This window comes from Gymnoscopelus braueri (genome assembly GCF_963280865.1).
Source record: "Gymnoscopelus braueri genome assembly, chromosome: 6".
NCBI lineage: Eukaryota > Metazoa > Chordata > Actinopteri > Myctophiformes > Myctophidae > Gymnoscopelus > Gymnoscopelus braueri.
Window position 1 is genome coordinate 38,560,076 of NC_137607.1, and position 22,534 is coordinate 38,582,609.

At 44.1% G+C, this 22,534-nt stretch overlaps 2 protein-coding genes across 6 annotated transcripts; one reads left to right on the top strand and one right to left on the bottom strand.

Moving 5' to 3' along the window:
• Positions 1 to 485: 485 nt before the first annotated feature.
• tab3 (TGF-beta activated kinase 1 (MAP3K7) binding protein 3) lies at positions 486 to 11,445 on the top strand. 5 transcript variants are annotated; one of them, XM_080431990.1, is made up of 7 exons: positions 486 to 682; positions 1,404 to 1,608; positions 2,196 to 3,483; positions 7,016 to 7,176; positions 7,841 to 7,937; positions 8,105 to 8,191; positions 9,954 to 11,445. In XM_080431990.1, exons 2-7 carry the CDS (start codon positions 1,507 to 1,509, stop codon positions 10,097 to 10,099), a joined length of 1,881 nt encoding a protein of 626 aa, XP_080288116.1. In that variant the 5' UTR covers positions 486 to 682; positions 1,404 to 1,506; the 3' UTR covers positions 10,100 to 11,445. The 5 variants fall into 5 exon arrangements, 4 of the variants coding, with proteins under 4 accessions (XP_080288116.1, XP_080288114.1, XP_080288117.1 ...); XM_080431988.1 differs by having other exon boundaries at positions 1,440 to 1,608; XM_080431989.1 differs by lacking the exon at positions 486 to 682 and adding an exon at positions 773 to 858 and having other exon boundaries at positions 1,440 to 1,608.
• tmem47 (transmembrane protein 47) lies at positions 10,734 to 21,498 on the bottom strand. The gene is made up of 3 exons (XM_080431992.1): positions 21,137 to 21,498; positions 14,875 to 15,015; positions 10,734 to 14,083 (listed from the first exon to the last, which is right to left on the bottom strand). The coding sequence occupies exons 1-3, from the start codon at positions 21,369 to 21,371 to the stop codon at positions 13,905 to 13,907; spliced, it is 555 nt and encodes a 184-aa protein (XP_080288118.1). The 5' UTR covers positions 21,372 to 21,498; the 3' UTR covers positions 10,734 to 13,904.
• Between the last annotated feature and the right edge of the window lie 1,036 nt (positions 21,499 to 22,534).

The window sequence follows — 22,534 nt, forward strand, 5'->3', positions numbered from 1 at the left end:
TAACGTGATACTGATCAATTTGTCTTTGTCTGCCATTACAGCAGTACAGATACATGTAATCAGAGGCATTTTGTATTCAGTGGTGGAAAAAGTACTCACATTGTTTACTTCAGTAAAATTACTGCAATGTAGAAATAATCTGTCACAAGTAAAAGTCCGGAATTCAAAATGTAAAAAAGTTTTGGTATCAAAATATACTTAAAGTACAAAGTACTAATTATGCAGAATGTCTCATTTCACAAGTTTTCAATTGATTTTCTCTGAGATGTAGTGGAGTAGAAGTACTGAAAATTGGAAATAATACTTGAAAAGTACCTCAAAATTGTACTTCAGTACAGTACTTGAGTAAATGTACTTAGTTACTTTACACCACTGCTGATCAATTTATTTTATGATTATTATTAAGATGATTACTGTAACAGTTGAGGGAGGGTGCGCCTTCATACACAAACATGCGCAGTGTTGACAGTGTCGTATTTGGACAACTTCCTGCTCGCTTAACAAGCTGACAGTATCGCGATAGAGAGCCTGCCTGGAGGGCCTGCCTCTGGAATGCGAAACTAGCGTTTTAATTCAACAGAAACCTCCTAATACACGTCAGTATATCAGCCTCAGGAACAGCCAGACAGCGCCCTGCTAAACTCTGGTATGGTGTGAGACAGCGTGAGACGCTAAACCTATGGTAAGTTGAATTGAGCCGTATAGTGGTGGTGGCTAACTTTAGCTTGGGCTAGCTGGCTATATTGGCTAATCCATCAACTCCTAAACACTAAAAACAGTGACAGCTGACCAGCCAATATACAGGAGGAAGCTAAATGTTAGCTTTAGCTAAGTTAGCTGGCAGTCAGATCTCAGATGGTGAGTTTAAGTTAATCACTTCTATTCTAGCCTGCTCCCTTGTCTGTCTACTACAGTAGCTTGTAGCGTGGGAATGTATACCAGCAGCAACAGCAGGGGCAAAATGACTTGATCTGATTGTACCTTCTCATATGATCCATAGGCTAAGCTTCTGCTAACCTGCTGCTAGCGATGGCATGTCGTCGTTGCTTGGTGCAGAAGCATTATGGCTAAACAAACAGATCAGATTTGACAGACATTAGAATGACAGCGGCAATCTCAGCAATCGTACATTATTGAGGATTGTTGACAGTGTCACTGGCAGTGTTGATTTGTGGCGTTTGATAAAACTGTGTGTTCCTGTGCGGCTATGGGTTTGTTTTCTTTTGTTGACTGACTACATGATGATAGATCTTTTCTTGAAGACAGCATATAGACACGTTTAAAACAACTGTTTTAATAACCCCCTTTAATAACCACTGACACATTGATAACTGACACTTTAGTATAGTCTGGATGGCAGGACTAACCATAGCACTGATGCAAGCATTTCATGACACTACTAGGGTTCCAGTATGATCTGTCTGTCTCGGTGTCTTCAGGGGATGAGAGGTCAGTTGGTGCAGCATTTGCAGCTGTGGGCTTGTTGACTCTCTGTCTGGGCTCAGGATGGCGCAGGGAGGCCCTCAGCTAGACTATCACATCCTGCAGGACCTCAAACAGCGCTTCCCCGAGATTCCAGAGGGAGTCGTCTCCCAGTGCCTTCTGCAGGTACACAGACATACACTTTTTAAGTGCAATTTATAGGTAGTTGCACGCCGAGTGTCGTGCACCGAACATAGCCGACCGAGCTTTAGATCTGCTATTTTTGTTGCACAACTCAGCGTGTAAGTATACTATACGTCAGGCATTGGTCTCTCGCTGCCTTTTACACACTGAGCCAAAGCTCTTATCCAGAACAATTTATAGGCCAATGAGTGAAGATGTTGATTTAACCTTCATTTCCTCAAAATGCCAACATCACAACTTTTCAGCAGCAAGGAGTCCAAGGGTCAAAACCACAGTGCCAATACAAAGGAGGCAATAAATATTTCTGTCCCTATAGCATCTCTGTCTCACAGAGAAGCAGTCGGCACCTTAACCTGTCAAGGCAGCAGTTGGAATAGAGAGTTGCTCTTTTGGTTGTGATATTTTGCCTATTGTATTCACCTGACTCTGGCAATCCAATATTTTTCCTGTCCTTTCAGGTAGGCTTCATGGGAAGACCATTTGTAGACAGCCACATGAGCAATCTGTATGTAACACTCGCACTGGTATAAATCGTGTGACTGAGCCTGTGTCTGTCCCATCTCTCTCAGAACAACAATAACCTGGATCTCTGCTGCCGCCTGCTGGCTCAGGAGAGTCACAGATACCTCTATGGGGAGTTCCACCACAGTCCAGAAGAGGTGCGGCTGAGTCGGAACCACATGCTGCACATCAGTCTGGGACACTACCCACCCGCAGAGCCAGGCAAGGCCAATGGAGGGGCAGCGGGCGCGGCTGGGCGCTCTCTTGCGCACAGCTCCAGTGAAGGTCACATTGAACCGCAGCGGCCCAATTTCCCAGAGCCACTATCGGCCCCTGCCACCATGGCCCCCTCTCCGAGCTATAACCCCTTCTTTATGAACGATCAGAGCCGCTCTGCCAGCACACCCACCCCTCCCCCCACCATGCAGGGCATGTCCCCCACCTACTGCCCCATCCCTCGCTACACTATGAACCCAATAACGGTAACCTTGTCGCAGAATATACCCAATGCACCCCAGGCCCTGCAAATCCCCCCCGGGCACTATGCCAACAGTGGAAACACCACCCTATACATTCGACCCTCACCCTCGCAGAGCCCGCAGCCGCCCCCCTGGCCTTCATCTGGGACGCCGGTTTATCAGCATCAGCAGTCCCCCTATAGCACTCCCACATACGGCTCCCCTTACAGCTCCCCCCAGCATCAGGTCCAGCCACAACATCAGGTCCAGCCACAGCATCAACCCCAACAGCCACAACCACAGCCTCAGCACCAGCAGTATGTTTTCCACCCCATTAGCTCGCCAACCGTCCCCAGCATGCCCTACCACCACCAGCAACAGCCCCAGCAGCAGCCTCCCCTCTATAGGCCCTACCTCTCGACCAAGAGCGCCCTCAAAAACCAGATCGAGATCACCCTGGAGGGCCCGCGGCCACGCAGCAACTCCCCCGTGCACAGCGCCCATCCGCAGGGCACGCTCTATATGGCCTCCAGCCCCTCGCCGAGCTCACCCTCGAGGGCCATCAGCATGAGCGGACCCCCTACTCCGGCAGCGTTCCACCCAGGCATGTACCTGCAACAGTGCCCGGCGCGGCCGCGGCCGTCCTCCTCGCCACAGCAAGGCCAGTCGGCCTACATCAAAATCAAGGTTTCCCCGGGATGCCAGGTGCAGAGGCCACTCAGCTCCCCGCCTGTGGCTGAGGCAGAATCCCTCCTCAACATAGTGGATCAGGGGGAGCACAACGCTGCCCCGCCGCCCATCCTTCCCATCTCCGCCCTGCCAGGGAATGTCGCGAGCCAGTTTCAGCGCATGCCACGGCGCTCCAGCTCGGGCTCTGATGACTATGCCTACACGCAAGGTAGGGCGTGAGTGTTTTCCCTTTCTCAGTCTTGTATGTGCGCGCGCATGTGTTTGTGTTCATTCTTGCTCTGCTAGCAGTATTTTTCCATTGGGAGTCGTTCAGTTTGTGGTTGTGTCTACACACTGAGTATAAGATGAATCAATGCATGTGATGATGTGGACATTACACAGTAACACTGTATCACTGAAGTAGGCTACATTCACACAGGTTCTGATCTAATCATAGAAATAAACGTATTGAACGGACTTTCCATTCATACCAACGCTGTGCTTCCATGTCAAACACAGAAGAGGAATTAATCAACCCATGGAGATCTGTTTGTTTAATGCTGTATGTTGGTTATGGTATCCATAGCAATAAGTAGTTGGCTGTGAATATGGAAGTAGGGCACTAAAGATCTATCGTCCTGCAGGATCTAATTGGTGGTGCTGTTTTGCCTTAGGTTTTAAGTGGAAACCTTGGATGTCGGGACACAGGGTTGGATTGTACAGTGGTGCTTTCCTGTCATGGATATTACATTGAATTAGGAACACATCACATCCAGAAAGCTCAAGAAGGCTCAACAATAATTGTGTGTTTTCCCAGTCTGGACATTCAGGACTCATTGTGTCGGTAGTTCCCAGATCATGAATATAGTATAATTCTTTATCTAGCTCCTATATTGTTGTAACTGTATCACGTACCACAAATCAAAGTATTCTGGGACTAGACCATTGTCAAATGAAGGTACTCTCATTTTTTGTTTAGATTAACATACAATGAGACTAGTACCAGTGTAGTGGTTCAACCAGAAGTCAAACCTAACCTGTATATAGCGGCCTGAACCTCTCTAGTAATATTAAACCCCCACAAAGGACCCCCCACAAAGGACCTATCAACATGTTACATAAACAAAAAACTCTACTTTGTGGTTCACATCTAACTATCCACCAGTGTTTCCCCAGTGGTGTTTACCCTGAAACAGAAAAACTCCACTTCCCATAATAACTCCACAATGAAACGAGGAAGTGCTGGTGAATCTACCATGCAAGGAAATGAAAACGGAAGGAAGTAACGCAATCCCAGTCAATTACAAAACAAACACAAATGTCCTCCTTCCCTCCGTGATTAGTCCACAAAACGTAACATAAGAATGCTTCCCCCTGCAGCCCATAGACATAAGTAGCCTACTCACAACCCGTTTCATAGAGAGGAGACGTGAGTGAACACTGAGACGATGGAGCGAAGCCATCAGACTTAGCGTAGAGTTAAAACGCCATCATGGTCGATTATCGGCTACCACTATCTCTGGTAAGTTTCCTGCGGTCACTCATTTAAAATAAGCATACTCATGCCACGTAGCAGGGTTGAGCTCTACCAAGCAGGGCATGGAGCCATGTAACTGGCTGTTTCCAATGTGTGGATGGACGTGTGTCAGTATGGGCATTGTAGTTCACCTGGGATCGCGACAAGTGTAGGGCAGGGGTCTTCAACAGGGGGTACGGGACCCGTAGGGGGCCCTCAGAGTTACTACAGCCAAATCTTTGTGTGATAGGATTTCTTTTTTTTTTCTCCACTGAACCCTAGAATCCCTATTCTGAGGGGAACATGTACTGAAAATAGCAGATCTTCAAGCTCACAACGCGGTTTGATGAAGGGGAAAAAAAGAGAACAGACCAAGTATACATTTTTTAAGTATTGAGAGTTTAAGTGGTTAGTTAATCTAAAAATACACATTAACATAAATCCAACATAACACTACACATTGACAGTGCTGTCAAACAAGTCTATCTGCAACAACATTTATGCAACATGTATTGGGGGTCCCTGCCTCATCTCTGTCTCAGCTAAGGGGTCCTTGGCCTGAAAAACGTTGAAGACCCCTGGTATAGGTTATGTTATAGTTCTATAATGTAACCTTTGAGCAGCTTTTCTGTATTGCAGGACCAGGGTATGGAAAAACAGTGAAATTGTATTTATCTACTTCCTGTTCAAACTTAAGCTATTGATGGGTAAGTAATGGATACTGTAGGTGTGTGGTTTGTAAAATGAAGCCTATCTGCACAACATTAATACAGACATCGTTCAAATAGTATTTTAGCTGAGCAGAGTTTCTCTCCTTGAAATAGCATTAACCTATCCCAAGTTATCCTACTCAATCAAGCTGTTGTTTCAAAAACCATCTTGCGATTAAAGCGCAGTCCCTCAGGCTATTGGATACAGCTGATGGGGCTGCCCCTGAGACGAAAACGATAATGAATGCCCAAAACATTTGACAACATTTCCAGATCAGATATATACAGTATTTTCTCTTATTGCATTGTTTTTCTAAACATTACATGGATTCAGTGTGTTGTGATTGTCATTTGGGATGTGAATGCTCAATCTGAAATGGTATACCTGCTGGGTATAGTAATATGTATGCAACAGACTAGATAGTTGATACAGTGTTTTGAAAAATAATATGGTGATAACTCAGCCTTGTAAATTTGTTTTGCATTTGCACAGACCTTCCCCTCATTGTGTATGATGGTCTATGTCGTCCTTGTCAAAATGGAGATCGTTAGAAATGCTTCACCTTCAAAGTGTTAAAAGTGGCTCACAAAAACAAACTCCATCCACGTTTGTTTGTTTATGGCTGGAGGTGGTTCTGTTCCTCGGCATTATGCATTTAGTGAAGTGAGCTGTGAGGGGATATACATACTGATAAATGCTCTTAGACCTTCGGCCACGCTATAAAAAAAAGACATTTAAGTGCAGGCTTTGCAGAAACATTTATTTATTTTCTCAGATATAATTACAGTAGATGAAGCCGGAAATCGTTCTAGAGACAACATCAAATTGCCTGTGTACCATTTAGTGACTAGCTACTGTAGCTGTTCTGTCAATTGGGTGGGGTGGTTCTCTACTTGCAATTACTCTGAATGAAAAAACGTGTAATTAACAGTTGAGCTAGCTACTAGTTAGTTAGCTTGCTAGTTTGACATTTTCTTTATAATTACTTTTCCTCCAGTGTGATTTTGAAAAGCCTGCAGGAGCACCACTGCACTGGTGTATTGCGTTCTAGCATAGAAATAAGTGTATAGAACAGACATTTCTATTCGGAAATGATTGCCATAGTTCAGGTTTAAAGTCAGGTATAGGTCAAGTTGAGAGTAGGGGTGGGGACAAGAGGGTGAAGCTGGTTGGAGGGAAAATGAAAAAGAAGTCGGGACAAGGAAGCCTTAAGAGAGACACCCTTCACCCCAGTTATTGTGCTAAGTCAGCTAGTTCAGTTCCGACCTTATGTTGTTTTTGGCAACCTCCCAATTCCGTTACTAGCCTGTATTGTGAAGGCTGCAAAACCTGGTTCTCTCGTTAAACATCAGTGACGTTTTTTCCTGTTTCTTTCATTAAGTAAGCTAGTCAGCCGTGTAGTGTGGGACAAGAAGGTTCCTGGTTCAATCTCAGCAATTCTGGGCTGTGTTTGTGTGTAGATCTGTTTTGACTGACACTGTCTTTGACTGCACATGTATTTACCAAGGGTTTGGTGTGTGTGTCACCCATGCAGCCCTCCTGCTCCACCAGAGAGCCAGGATGGAGCGTCTCCTGAAGGAGCTACTGCTGGAGAAACAGAAGCTGGAGCAGCTGAAGGCCGACGTCAACGACATGGAGTATGATGCTCTGCAGAGACGCTTCAGAAGAGTCAACTCCACCAGCCTCATCCCCCGGGTGAATACACACATACGCAGACACCCAGAAATATAAACTGTCGGGATGCACTGAACGTTAGGTGGCCAAAATGATTTGGCCGGAAGTATAAAAATGTAAAACACATTTTCGTTGTTTGGCCGAATGAGTGAAAATAACAAACATGAATAATTAGACCGAAACAGAATGTTGTGATGACACTTGATAAGGCTACATTGTAAAAAACACATCTGTAGAAAACAGCCACTCATGTTTACAAAGGCAAGGGGTCTGCCTCATAATGCAAGGGTCTCTCCCCACTACAAGTGGGGAGAGTCCCTCTAGTGTACACATGGGAGCGCTCTTGTATAAGCAAATGGGAACCTAGGCACCAAAGAGAGAGTGCACCAAACAATCAGTGTAGCCATAGCACCTGGAATGACAGGTGTGCGTGTGCACTCAAGTACACATAACACACCAGTTATCAGTAGGGTAACGCCTAGCACGTACAATCACATACATGCACACAGTCAACAGTGAAACTAATTGACACAGGTTACACATCGCTACTGAATCATACTTGTCTTAACAAACAAGCTGGAAGAATGAGTAAACTTGGTTGTCTATTTATGTCTAATCGTAAGTGGTCTGTGTGTGTGCGTGTGCGTGCGCTTGTGTGTGTGTGCGTGCATACATTGTTTGGTAGCCTGAAGAGATGACCCGATTGCGAGGTCTGAACAGACAGCTTCAGATTGATATCGACTGCACCCTGAAGGAGATGGATCTACTGCAGTCAGTACAAGGTACACATACACACAATCTCACACACTGGCCCCACAGGCGTGTGCCGGATCTTTATATCACGACATCTTGTAAGAGCTGAGCTCGGAAGCGGACAGTTTTAACAAGGTGATGGATGGGGCTTCATCAGACTGTCTCTCTGATATTTGCTTTTTGCTTTTATCTACAGGGAAGTTGTTTGACCCGAAAGCCATGAACAACTTCTATGATCACATTAAGCCGGGGCCGGTGATGCCGCCAAAGCCGGGAAAGAAAGGTGAGAGCTTTCTAAAGCCTAATTCATGTTTTGGTGAAATGGACGTAACTTATTTTCAACTAGAAAAAAAAGTTGTCACTTTTGGAAAATATGTGATTTTTGTTGCCTCTGTAATGTTTTTTTGTTTTGTTATGTCTGGGGGCATGCTGGTAGCTGACTAGGGTCGGGAAGTGAAAAAAAAATAATATATATTTTAAGGAACTGCTATGGAGTCTATCCACTTTTGATCATTTCCCAGTTTAAGTTGAGAAGGAAAAACATTACCATTTTAGCTCAGTGAAAATGGGTAGGTATCTTGCAGAGGTTGTTGAGATAATAAAATAAAAGAAACGACAACAAAACGTGGGTTCACAAAATTGGGATGCACGGCATCTTCTATTGTCTGCGAACAAAAATGATAGAAAAAAGAAGAAGAATACAAATAAACCAGACGATTAAGACAAACATTTTCCTTCCCTACACAGAGTTGCATTGTTTCCCTCGCTAGATTCCGATTCTTTGTAATACCTTTCATCAATAGAGTTATTTGTGGTCATTTTTCTATTTGAAAGAGCCCACTGACCGTGGTGTGTCTATGTCTTATATACAAATTCATTGGCGTGGAAACCAGATCAGGAACCTAGCTGGAATTCCTGTGTCTGCCGACATTCAAGCTTAATTGCCTGATGGTTGAATGCATGCCTCACGCTTGTCTCTCGAATGACAACCGTGGTTTAATTTAACCATTGAGGTAATAGCATTCCAGTTGTCACTGTGGTATTTGACATAGCAAACTGATTAACACGTCATTTATTCATGATTGTCTTATAGGCTTTTGTTGAGTTATCGTAAGAAGAACGGAACAGAGATGGAACCTGTGGGACTTGAGGATATTGCAAGTGGGCCCCCATATAATTGGCTTAGCACTAAGATTTTAATGATGATACCAAATAAATACCCTGACCTTTTCTTTAATATATAAAAAAAGGTTTTCAACGTGATACCGATAAATAAGAACTTAAAATATACTACACTAGGTCCATTGATCCAAGCCGGAACACAATCGATCATTAAAATAAACTTATAAATGCATGCGGCCCAACTACCTGACCAGTGGTTAGATGGGTAGGCCACGAACGCTTTTGTTCTGTGTTGTGAAAAGGCTGCAGCAGAGTAGAGAGGGGGAGTTGTTTGTTTTTGACGGACAGTTTGAGGATCCAATGGAGTTGGGAGTTTTCGGCAGAGGCGCTTTTTAATACTTTTCATTGCTTCAAATGTTTAGATTTTTTACACAGACGTAAAGGGTGTTCAATAGCGTTGATTTATGAAAAACAAAAAGAAAAGCTGAAAATGTTAGCTGGTTCGTCCCGGACACCGACGATATAGTATTTATGACAATTTTTTTAAGGTAAGAAAATCTAGTCTAAAGTTCGTCAAAAACCCATCCGCTTACAATGAGAGAATATTCTTTCTGACATCTGCAGCCACCTACTGGCCATTTATATGAACTGTCTCTCTTCCGTATTGGCCTCATTGTAAATATGTCAGGCTGGCCCCTTGTTTGAGACCCACTGGTGTTAGCAGAGTGTTTACAGTGAGCCAACATGCACAATATCAGCACCCTGTTTGGAACACAACCTTAATTAGCATCATTGGTAATACATGTGAAGGAAGTAAGAAGCGGCCCAATTTCTTTCCAATATGGCTTCTGTGCATAGAGCTTATAAAAAAGGGAGGTCTTTCTCTTGTTTTTCTTCATGTTTGTTCTTTTTTCGTTTTTCAGTAGTGCAGCAGGCCTCCAAGCCGGTGGTAGCACCCCAGAGGGACGAAGACTTCGAGGGCGCCCAGTGGAACTGTGAAAGCTGCACTTTCCTCAACCACCCTGCACTCAACCGCTGTGAACAGTGCGAGATGCCGCGCTGTACCTGAGCCTGGCGCTGTCTTGCATTGCACTGCTCCGTTCTGCACCTCCCCTGGCCCCTACCCTGTCCCCACGGATAGAATATGTCCAGCCACCCTTTAACCCATTAAGACCGGGAACGCATCTGTGTGTCATTTTTTTTAAATTTATTTGGCTATTCAAAAATAGCAGATTTACAAGCTCATAGCACGGCACCGAGTGCCACACTATGAGCTTGTACCATGTACCATTTTTGAAAAAAAGATTTAGAAAATGTGTGCAAATCTTTAAATATATATACATTTTTAACTCAAATCTTTGCTTCTGGGGGTCCCTGAAACAACATATTTTCAGATGGGGGTCCGCGGACAAATACATATCATTTTGCGGGTCCTTGACATGAAAAAGGTTTGAGAACCACTGATATGATAGCAACATAAGTTTTTTTTTTCAAAAACAACTGTTAGGGTTTAGAAGACATTTGTAGAATCCCCAGAAGCAAAGATTTGAGTTTTGCACAAATTTTCACGATTTTTCAAAAATAGAAGATCTACAAGCTCGTAGTGTGTATATCTGCTATTTTTGAATAGCTAAAGAAATCTTAAAATGACACAGATGCGTTACCGGTCTTAATGGGTTAAATTCCTCACTTCCCCATTTCCCTTTTTAACAAGCTCCCTGCCCATGTCTAGAGAACCCTTTCCCCTCTGTTAATCTATGTATAAGCCCCTCCTACTTGCTGAGGAAGAGCCACTATGTCCCCCACACACCCTTACATCCCTGCTTCCTTCTACTTCTTGGAGGAACCTCCATGCACTTTGACCCGTTTCCATTGGCAAATGGCAACGCATTTCCAGGACAGAGGAACGCTGTTCCCATGATGATGCAAGTGGGAAATAAAAAAAAGGGAGTATTGAGCTGCAACCTGGACACCGGGTGGGCGGGGCCTCAGAAGAGTTTAAATGAACGAGAATCATGAAGTGGAGGGAGGAGGAACTTTGGTTTACCGAGCGAACATTCCATGCAGAATGAGTGACTGCCCTGTTTACACAACTGCGCCCATTCCTGAACTAAAAAATGGAGGCACTTCCCCTCTTAACCAGGAACTGTTGATGAATTTCCCTCTTGACGGTGGGACCATGAATGCAATGGTAATGTAGGGTCTGACTAATACATTATGTAGACTGTACACTGTATCTAGCTCTGTATAAGAGCTCCTTTCATTGAATGAAGAACACTAAAGAGACTCGCGTATGAATATATTCCTGGTACTTTGATGCATATTATGCCACACTGTATTCTGAGTGTTCAAAAAGATGTTAATTTCCTGTGCAAATGCCTCAAGTTGCCGTAATTAATAAATGAGCTGAGTCTATGTGATTTGACCGAACACAGCCACCATGTTGTTTGTGTTTGAGATCATGTGTCATAATTCATGGAGGCTCCCTCAGCCCAAATGACAAGCGCAGGCTTTTGGTTTTACATTACATGTTTATTATGTTAGTAAACAAACCAATGGTCATCGAATACACAGCAGCAAATGGTGTGGAGACATAAACCTCCATCTCAGTCAGTCAGTCGCTCATACCATGATCATCATGACAAGTGGAAACCTGGTGGTTTGACCCTTTAGTTGTTTTGGGGCTTTTTTTGGTTTTAATTGTTTGCAAAAGTTTGATGTACCTTACGTACTTTTTTTTTTTTACCTATCACTGTACATTTTCCTTTCATTTAACCCATCCTCCTAACTATTAGGGGTAGTGGGTAAGTGCTATTAATACACCACCCGGGATGCAGTTAAGTTTAAGTGTCTTGCTCAGGGACACTCTGACACATAAGACTAGGCGAAACCGGGGTGTGAACCGGCGACCTTCTGATTACCAGACAGCCTCTCTACCCACTCAGCTACTGCTGCCCTAAAACTAGGACAAATGAGCAGAGCCTTCTGTCTGACAATGGCGCTTTCAAACATGCTCTGTTCCATGATGTTACCTGCCATGACAAGCCAGTGCCACAGTCCTCAGGTTTAAAACTTCCCAGGTCCCAGTTGTCATGAATCCACTGTCACTCATAATACTACACACACGCGCACACACACACAGCGAAAGTTGCACATGCATTACCTAGTCTATTAAGGATGTTTAACCACTTAAACCCTATATACTTTGCTATCCCAGGGTCGTGTATCCTTGGCTTAGCCCGCTCCTTTTTTCACTCCACAATCTACAAGCTCACAATTTGTTGCGGTGTGTTATGACCTTGTAGATTGGCTATTTTTGCTGAATGATCGCCTCTTGTGACATGCCCAGAATGGAGACACCTAGGGGTTTAAGGGGTTTAAACACATCTACTGTAACTTGGGTAAACCACTATAATGTGCTATACATTCTCTGCTGGGCTCTACTGTATATTCCAGATGGTGCCTGCTGCATTAAAAGCCTTCTACAGACAGAACAAGCCCATTTTCCCACAGAGTGAAGAGATAGGAGGCATCACATGGTGGAGGTGTGTGGAAGCACATGACTGCATGGTGATAGGAGACAGTCTCAAGTATGTGCCCATGTACACTCACAGAACTGATCATTTGCCCTCTTCCCAGTCTACATGCATCATTTGTGATTGTGAATAATACTTGGAAGTAATGCGCAAGCTGTAAATAGAATACTTACATATCATACAACTGCTTTTTTTGTTTGTTGAATCAAATAGCAGGTATAGCTTGGGGTTAGGATGCAGGGTTCAGTGACGAGGCCAAGGTTTTATCACTGTGTGTGTGTGTTTGTGTGTGTGTGTGTGTGTGTGTGTGTGTGTGTGTTTGTGCGCGGGATGGAATCTATGCTATTCATTAATCAGTCAATCACATGTTCCTCAGAACTTGGCTGTGGATTTTTCACAGTATGACAATAAAAAGTCACTTGGCCACTGCACAGGGGGGCCTGTTTTTATTGTCTTATATGTGGTTTCCATTTGTTGTATTGACCAGTATTTCTGTCCCTTATTGTGTCTAAATTATTAAGCAATGAGACAATACAACTGGTTCAACACAGAACCTTGTTGGATTCCGTACATTCCTCAAACCAGTCCATATTAACATTATAATAGGAGGAAGGCGAAGCCAAATTTCTAATGTTTCTCCAGGGGAACGTACACCGTTTGGCATTTCCTTGGGCGTACCCACGCTTCGATGGCTCATTCACGGTTTCATCCTCAGGATGTCACTTCAATAGGATCGCTTCCTGTCTAGATCCCTCTGCTCCCTGGTTGGTCATGGTCACTGTTCATCTATGTGCGCCCCTTCCTGCTATGATTGGTCAGTGAGTCGTGAGTCCACCAACAGTCTCATCCCAGCATGAGTTCCTCCAAATCCATCTGTTCCCTCAGGATTCTTGTGCCAAGAAATAAGACCCACTGGAGTTCTGTTTAAAAGAAACGGCAGGCTTTTTTGATTGGTGGCATTCTTTCGAGGATTTGACTCATTGGTTGTGGAATTCCATTACAGTTTGTAATCTTGCTGCTAGCACTAAAAGCTTGGGGCTCCTGTCCAATATGTGCGGAGACTCTGAGAGCCTTCGACTCACTAAGCTCACAGTATCGTGTGGGAGAGCTCCCTTTCCAGTTTTAAGTGAAACTGCCCACAGAGATTGTGCAATATAGCAGTGATCTGAACCTAACAATAAGGGGTTTGTTTTTGTTCAGTCTTACAGAAACAATATGTGCTTGACTGACTATGTTGATTGAGGTTTTCACTTCCGCAATAATAAAACTCCCGAACTGTAATCGCAGAGGGGGGAGGGGGGATACGAGTCCCAGAGTTCTCCTCTCGTCTCCCAGACTCTAGTAGTAGTCTTCGTAGTTCTTGGGGTTGAGGCAGTAAAGGATGGCTCCTCCGAAGGAGAAGATGGTGGACCCCCAGGCCAGGCCGTACCCCCAGTTGAACTCATGGTACACCCTCAGATGGACCGTCTCGATGAACTTGATGGGGAAGAGTACCAGGCTGCAGACCTGTAACACCACTGTATGCAGGAGGAGAGTGGTTAGGCTACAAAGTCAATTATCAGGTGAAATTATTTTGTGTTGGAGTTTAAAGGGGGTATAATTTTTTCTCCCTCTCTCTCTCTTCGTTTGTTAAAATAAGTGTTAAATATCTCTATAATCCTATAGTAATCATTGCTATAGAGTGTTTGTTCGGTAACAGGGATCTCCCTGTCTCTATTGTTTTCAGGTCGGTATACCAATTTCATCCAATTAAGAGTGAGAATTCATGCAGGATACAGCATAAACAAGTGAAATTGTAAGTGATTAAACAAAATATGAGCAGACAAAATTGGAATTGGAACACTATACAATTTAAGCAGAAACGTTGATTCTCTCTCCTGATTGAATGAAATTGGTGACCCAAACCCACCCGAAAATGTAATTTCTGTTTATTAGATAGCTGGAGAGACAGGGAGACCCAAGCAATGATCACTATCAGAATATAGAGATTTCACTTAAAAGATTAATACAAAATCACACATTCACATCTGAGAACATGAAAATTGGGGAAAGCGCACACTGTTTTTCACTGAGTGTGAAAAACTGTTTTCACGCAGTAAATTAATACTTTAAATCAAGCACCCACTTTGAAATTCAAAACGGCTCCATATATCTGATGATGTGAAAAAAAAATGTTTGATTATATAAATGTTTTACTTTTTCAATCTAATTTCCAACGTAGTGACCTTATATCTTAAGCTGACATAATAAAAATAAGTAAAAACAGAATTCTGTGTGTGTGTGTGTGTGTGTGTGTGTGTGTGTTTACCTGCAGCGAACAGCATCACGGCCACAGGCTTGTAGCAGCGGCTCCTGCATCGAGAACACAGGGAGGCCAGCGCCACTATGAAGGACAGCAAAATGAGGACTGCTCCCCCCAGTAACAGGGCCAGCGTGGCTATCTGCCAGTCTGGGAACATACAGAACATACAGTACACGCACACGCACACGCACACGCACACACACACACACACACACACACACACACACACACACACACACACACACACAAGGCATGAAATCACACAATCAGATAGGGACACTGGAAGCTAAAACAAAAGGGACTCTCTAACGCAGTGGTTCTCAAAGTGGGGTCCGGGAAACCCCGGGGGTCTTTGGGGGGGGTTCCTGGCAAAATGAGGATCTGTTTATTTTTCGCAGATCGACAAGCAACACGCTCTCATCGCGACGCGTTGAGAGCTTGCAGATCGGCTTTCTTCATGTCAAGATGGGGATCCTCAGCTCAAGGACCCCATCTCCTTTTATGGGGGACCTCCAAATATCAATTTGGGGGTCCTTGACATGAGAACCTCTGCTTTAAAAGAGCCCAGTCTACTGTGTTGACAGGAGGGAGGAGGGCCGAGGGGTGGGAAGTGATAGATGAGGTGGTATAGAAAGTGTGTGTGCGTGTGCGTGTGCGTGTGCGTGTGTGTGTGTGTGTGTGTGTGTGTGTGTGTGTGTGTGTGTGTGTGTGTGTGTGTGTGTGTGTGTGTGTGACAGAGAGTGAGAGAGAGAGAAGGGGCTAGAGTGTGAGTGATGGCAAGAGACTGAAGCAGGGGTTTCTGAGATAGACAGAGAGGCAGTAAAATAGGTCAGAGTAGGGCTGGGCGATATGACTTAAAAAAATTACACGAAAACTGCAACTGCAGGTCTACAAGGCAAGCTCACAACACATATTTTGAACTTGTACATCAGTTGTTTTCACTATTTTTGAACGCCACTCATTAGACAACAAAGTATAATCCAGGGCATACGTGGTTAATCAGACTAATCAATTTAGTCAATTATAAAAAAATGTATTAGAACGTTTTTTTTGTGATATTCGGGGGAATGCCCTGCTTTTGATTATAAGATTATGTCGTTTAGGAGGTTCAACATTTTGATTTTGATATATTTTCGGTTAATTGCCCAGGCCTAGGTCAGAGGGTACGTTGGCGAGAGGCACAGTAACATAAGCCTGCTAAGTCTCACAGAGATGCCTGCTGCTCACACAGTCAGACACCCAGAAGAATGACCGCCCCCCCCCCCCCCCCATGATAACAAGCTCTGTGATGAGTTACTGCAGCAAGCTATTTGTGGCTTCTGTGATAATAAGGAGAGGCTGAAGCAATTCCTCATAAACATATTCTGAGAAGCTGGCAACAGCTCGCAATGTTTCTGATGTGAGCCACTGGGGAGGGGATGGGGGGGGGGGGGGTTGGGGTCATGGCGAATGGCTGAAGAATGTGAACCATGCGGTGAATAGCACTCAGCCCAGCGTGGCAGATACAAGCTAAAAAGAAGCAAATTGCACACATGCATGGGCTTACACACACAATCACACACAGTACCTCAGTGCTCATTTATCTCTGAGACTAGTTCTACGTTGTAGAACAGATCTTCTGTTTTAGCTATTTTTGAAAGAAATCTTTAACAATGTTTTTTATATTGTCACAATACAATATTATCCTCAAAATCATAGAGGTAGTTGGTAAAAAATATAGTAATATTAGATTTTGTCCACATCACAGATCTGCGAGTGTAAACATGTTTACACTCTCTGGGTTAAAATAACAGGATTTTTTTTACTGTACAGTGTGCACATGGCTCAGAGGCTCGCTAATGAGTCCCAGTGCAGCAGAACAGCGATGTGATTCTACGCGGTGACTCGGATAACGGGTAACCCTCCCTCGTGTCTGATGCCAGGTCAGCAACATTCTCAGCATTTCATTCAGAAGTACTCGAAAAAACACTCGACCACAGCACACGGACTGGAAATAGCTGTCTAGTCGCTCTGACCCTCCCTCTCCATCTCCCTTTCTCTCTCTCTCCATCCTCCCTGGAATGTCAGCAGGGAAATTAAATACGGGCAAAAAAGTGGAGGACCGGACAACCGGAAATTTGCTACTTAACGTATATATATATATATATATATATATATATATACACTATATATATATATATCAGCGTTATTGTCAACAAGAGAAAAAAACCCAAATGCTATTTGGAATTGAGTATTTTAACTAGTGGTGACGGGATCAATGAAGACAGAGCCTATGCTGGGTTAATTGGAGTGAGCACAAGAAATCAATATGCTGACGGCAAAACTGCTTAGTTGGAAACTGACCTAATAGCGTAAGGTAAACCAGGGAGGGACTGCTGAGAGAAGTATAGGACACTGTTGAGAGATTAAGCTCCTAGCTCAGGGCTGAGCTGGAAACAGGAGGCCTATATGTAAACAGACAGGGGATGTTATGATGAGGTATTTGATTACACGGGAGGAAATAATTTAGTACAGTCGGTGGACAACAATAAATAACTTCAAAGCTGAAAGGGGGATTGGTCCATCATATGGCTGATTCCAGCTTTGTAGAGAGGGTGGAAAAGTTCACGTCCCAATTATTTCCTCGAGTCAGAACTTGTTTAATGTCCTTTTCAGTTTATTCTTGTAAAATATACACTAGTACATTGTCCATTAATGGGCCCAGGAACAAGACTAAGCTTTGCCAAGAATATTTCCTCTCTAGTGAGGCAGAAAATCATTAAAACATCCTCCAGCGGGGAGAAAGTGACAGAGCGTAAGCTGCTTAAAGTACAGTCCCCACTCATGTTGGAGGGAAACTATATTTCGGGGGCCTAGCGTCTTAAACATAAACAAACATCAACTTCGTTTGACCAAATAAGGCATAGGATTTAGGGTATAAAAATGGCCCCTTGTCACCACAGGATGTTGGAAGGAGACCACAAAAAGCAGAGCTCCCGTTCTGCCCTTCGGTCTACAGTTTCAACAACAAGAAGGCAACCTCACAGAACGACCCTGGCCCTGACTTTCTCTTTCGTAACCTCACTGGCTGCTTCTCAGAGTGGGGGCAAGACACTTGACCCACCTCCCTCCATTCCCATCCTTCAAATTACTTCTCCTTCTGGTTGAGTTTGTTGCTTTTGTACCAATTACTCTGCGGAGAGAAGAGATTGCACAAGGGCAACTGCAATGTCTTATCGGCACGTCTCACTAAAACAGCAGCACGCACAAAGACATCTCATCTCCGCAGATTTGGGACAAGCCCTGTATGCTGTGTGAGATATACAGTATAGCCAGAGTGGCAGTGCCTGAAGGGCAGGAAGTAGGATAGGACAGGATAGGATATCACTTTATTAATCCCCCAGTGGCAAAACTACTAATCTGAGCCCAGTGTGATAAGAGATGGAAAAGCAAGATACAGTATGTGAGATCCAATCTGAGCATTACTTATGACCCCCTCTGCATTTAAGGGGCTGTCAAAGCTGTTAATCAAAAATCCTTTGGAGGCTTTTGTCTGAAACAATGCTGGAGGATCTGTGTCATCAAAGACGACCCCCCCCCCCCCCCCCATCTCTCTCTCTCCAATTTCTCTGTTTTCTGTCTTTCTACACAGCAACTTTTTGTAATAAATGACCTATAAAGGGTTGATTTTTACACCAAGATGAAAGATTTAGCTGTGCATTTTACAGTTGTGTCTCTGTCTGATTCTTGTGCTCTCTCACCTGCCTTTCAGTCTGTCTATGTGTTTCTCATCTCTCTGCCTTTCAGTCTGTCTATGTGTTTCTCATCTCTCTGCCTTTCAGTCTGTCTCAGTCCCTCTCACCCATCATCACTGCACAGACAGAACTGGAATCAGAGAGGGCTCACTCACACACTCGTTCCACATTCGCGTCCTCCCCTCTCACTGACCTGGTATCAGCGGCAAATGTTCTTGCATGAATGTTCCAAATTCCTGGGACTAACATCAGCTCTGTATATTATACACTACTTGTGTGTGTCCATGCGTTTGTGTGCGTGCCGTGCATGTGACTGAATCGCCTGTGTACTACAGTATGTGTGAATGTTTGTGATTGATTGTGTGAATGTGTGTATGACTCTCATTTATATACTGTATCCTTATTTACATTGCATAATAGGCCTTTCATGTTTTCTCTGACATACACGAAGTAAACAAGGTCAGGACATCGCCCCTAGCTGCCAGAAGGGGTTCCAAACTAACAGGATTTATTTAATCCCAGGAGCATGACACTGAGAAAATATTGAGTGTAGAAACTGATTACTGGGATTCAAATCAATAAGCCTAGGCAAGCACAAGCCGGAGGAAATTGGCAGTTTGCTGTGTTCATTTACTGCGGTATATGCTTCTGTCGCTACTGCTGAGTGCTGACACGGAGACTACATGTCTTTATATGGCACCAGGCTGCACTTTGTCTACTCTGACAGGAGAGGCCTGGAGCCAGTATGACCCCAGTGTTACTCATCCCTCAGACAGAAAGAAAACATTTTGTCAGCTGAACAGAAACAGTTATTCACTGGCCAGCACACAGGACTCTTGTCGCGGACAGCATCAGAGAGACACAAATCGAAAGGGCCTGTAATCGAAGCAACGGAATGCTTCCAGGGTAGCCCTGAAACATGACTGTCATACCATGACAGTCATGGTGCCGAGTCCCCCTGGTCTAAAGTTGTGTTCGATTTTTTCACATTGCCATCTCTCACATAAACATAAACGTTCAGATTTCAAATATAAAGTGCTTACCACCGAGCCACGGATGTTACAAGGCGATGCGGACCGCGATGAGTACCCGTATCTCCCGTATTGTTCAATAAAAAGCATTTTAATCCCATCGCCGTCCATTTTCTTTTTTTGTTTTTTTTTGTTTTGTAATGTATCAGAGTGCAATACACCTCCCAACCATTAGTGTCGCATGGTTGAAAGTATAGGAGACAATTTGGAGAAAATGGACGGCGATGGGATTAAAATGCTTTTTATTGAACAATACGGGAGATACGGGTACTCATCGCGGTCCACATCGCCTTGTAACATCCGTGGCTCGGTGGTAAGCACTTTATATTTGAAATCTGAACGTTTATGTTTATGTGAGCGATGGCAATCTGAAAAAATCGAACAAAACTTTAGACCAGGGGGACAGGGCACCATGACGCTTGTATACAAGCGTCATGTGAACCATGGCTACTTCCAGGGAAGCTTCCGTGTGGACTCCATAAGTTTCCCTTTTTAAAGGGAAAAACAACGTTGCTAGAATGCGCTACTTGTTTCCCTGGTTACTAATCTCCCGGCATTTGGAACTCTGGGGAGCTTGCCTCTCAAAGTTGCCCTCACTCCTTGGCCGGTGGAGGAACCTATACAAAGGCTCGTTTTGAGAGCAACAAAGGGCAGAATGAAACCCCAGCTGGACCGCTCCTAGCCAGGCAACATTCCCACATCATTCAGCGGTGCACTGGGCAAATGTTTTGGAACAAAAAGGTTAACTAAAGAAAACCAAAAGGTGGCTTATTCAGACTTTGATGATGGAGCAGTTCAAGAATAAACTTTTATAGACCATTATTTTCCACCTGGAGATGAATACAGTTGCCCATTGTTCCAAGTCTCCACATAACCTTTGAAAGTGTTACTTTTGCTGTTAAATTACGCCATGCTAATTAAGAAAGTAGCCTACTTAACGGTTAAGGACCCATTGCTTGGTAATGAAGTGACCGACCGATGCACCATGCAGGGCACTATCTGTGTGCAGAGATCCTTTGTTATCACTGAAGCTCTATGCATCTGCCGAGGATTTAAATGTGAATGTGGGGTGTCTGTTCTACGCGGCGATGGTCCCTAAATATGAACACAATTACATTTCGAACTCATATATCAATATCGATCCTTTAAAAAAATGCAATAAAAACATAGTGGACTTTACAAAGTGTGTTATATCACAGTTCAAAAGGGGATCTCTGATAATAAAATCAAAGAAAAAGGTCCCAAACACTGTTTGGAAAGTGCTCTTTATTAAATCGACCTTTCTCGTTAGACCTTCATCAGGACAGACGAAATGATATAGGCTATCACAGTAAAATCCTGTGTTCATTTATCCATTTGCAGCACCGAGAGTGTAACCTATACAAATGTAACCAAATGGACCCGTAAGGTTCCTCTGAGAAAGTAATACAAATGAATGAGATTGTACTGTCAGAAACTTAAGCGACTCATTCAATTGACACAAACGGGGGGTCTCACTCTCACCAGATGCCAGCGGGGTCTTGCAGGACCACTCCACGGAGCTGACGGGCTTCCAGCAGGTCGCCCACAGAGACTGGTAGTACTGGTCGTCCGCCGTGACCCAGGCGGGACTGACCACGGCGCCCACGTCCAGGCACAGGGCGAGGAACACGCACATCGTCCCCACCAACTTCAGGGGCGTCAGCGCCGAGACGCGCACCTCGTCCTCGGTACCACTCACGTCGGATGATGAGGCCATGGTGTTTGGTGGTACACGGGCTTCCCGATGCGATGACTACATCAGTCTTCTTCTTCCCTCCGTGAGATGATGTGGAGTTCTGATTCTAAAGTCCAGCGAAGTATTTCGTGTTGTTCTTGTTCTCCCCCCCGGGATCCGTCTCGTGTAGCCTACTCGTAGCGGGATGGGGAGCCAGATCAGTCAATTTTCTAAGGTCGTCAAGCTAAACCGACATGAGGATGTGACTTCCGGTTGGTGGTCTTCATAATAAGAGCTACGTTGACTAATTAATATGTAGCATATTAATATGTTACAGTTTTCTTGATGAATAACAGCAATCAGTTGAGGCAGGCAATGGATTTTACGGATTTTATGGATTTATTTATTTCAAATTAAAAATAGTCAAAAAGAAAAATGCCAAATTTAGGCCATTTTGTTTGCACACCTGTGCACAGCACACCTGTGCAAACAGTTCTTGCCCTGATGAAGGCCACTTCCCCGAAACGTGTCGGGTTTTCATCTTTCCTCACCACCACCCCAGTAAGTGTCTATCATCCCATTTTTAAGTGTGCCAACACTTATTGTAATCCGCCATAATAATATTTATTCTTCCCGCAAAATTTGTCCCGTAATGGCGCCTGCAAGGTTGACAAAACCCCCACAATATATAGCCTACATCAAAACGTGCGGCTCGGCCGGGACAAGTGTGCGATTCAATTTCTTGCCATTATGCATTACCACAGCGATGTAATGCGCAAGAAACGCCGCAAAAAAAAAGCCTTTGACTTTCAATGGGCCCAAAAAGAAAACATCAGAAAACTTACTTAGAAACATGATTTAAACGTGAAACAGCACACAATAACAGGGACTTTATCGAGGTTATACGGTATTCGCATACGTCATGCAATCACAGTTCAAAGTTTGGGTGTTTTAAGGCAACATTCGAAATCTAGAGCGCAGCAGACGAGCAAGCAGAGGGCGCCAGATATTAAATCAGCCCCGGAAATCTTCCAAACAAATCGTCCTCAAGGCCAAAATATTCATAGGCCTACTTGTCTTCTTTCACACATGTGACTACCAAAGCACAGAGACAACTAAGGCCCTCTGAGTGATAGGAATTCACAATGGAGTCCCATGGCATCCATGTTAATTGATTTATAAATTTGGCCAAGAAGATGATTAGA

Bases quoted from the DNA above. Each gene is read 5' to 3' on its own strand.
- tmem47 (XM_080431992.1), bottom strand. From the start codon at position 21,371: ATGGCCTCATCATCCGACGTGAGTGGTACCGAGGACGAGGTGCGCGTC. The intron at 15,016-21,136 runs GTGAGAGTGAGA...GTATGTTCCCAG, and splicing joins CAAGACCCCGCTGGCATCTG to ACTGGCAGATAGCCACGCTG. The intron at 14,084-14,874 runs GTAAACACACAC...TCCTGCATACAG, and splicing joins CGTGATGCTGTTCGCTGCAG to TGGTGTTACAGGTCTGCAGC.
- tab3 (XM_080431990.1), top strand. From the start codon at position 1,507: ATGGCGCAGGGAGGCCCTCAGCTAGACTATCACATCCTGCAGGACCTC. The intron at 7,177-7,840 runs GTGAATACACAC...ATTGTTTGGTAG, and splicing joins CCACCAGCCTCATCCCCCGG to CCTGAAGAGATGACCCGATT. The intron at 7,938-8,104 runs GTACACATACAC...TTTTATCTACAG, and splicing joins TCTACTGCAGTCAGTACAAG to GGAAGTTGTTTGACCCGAAA.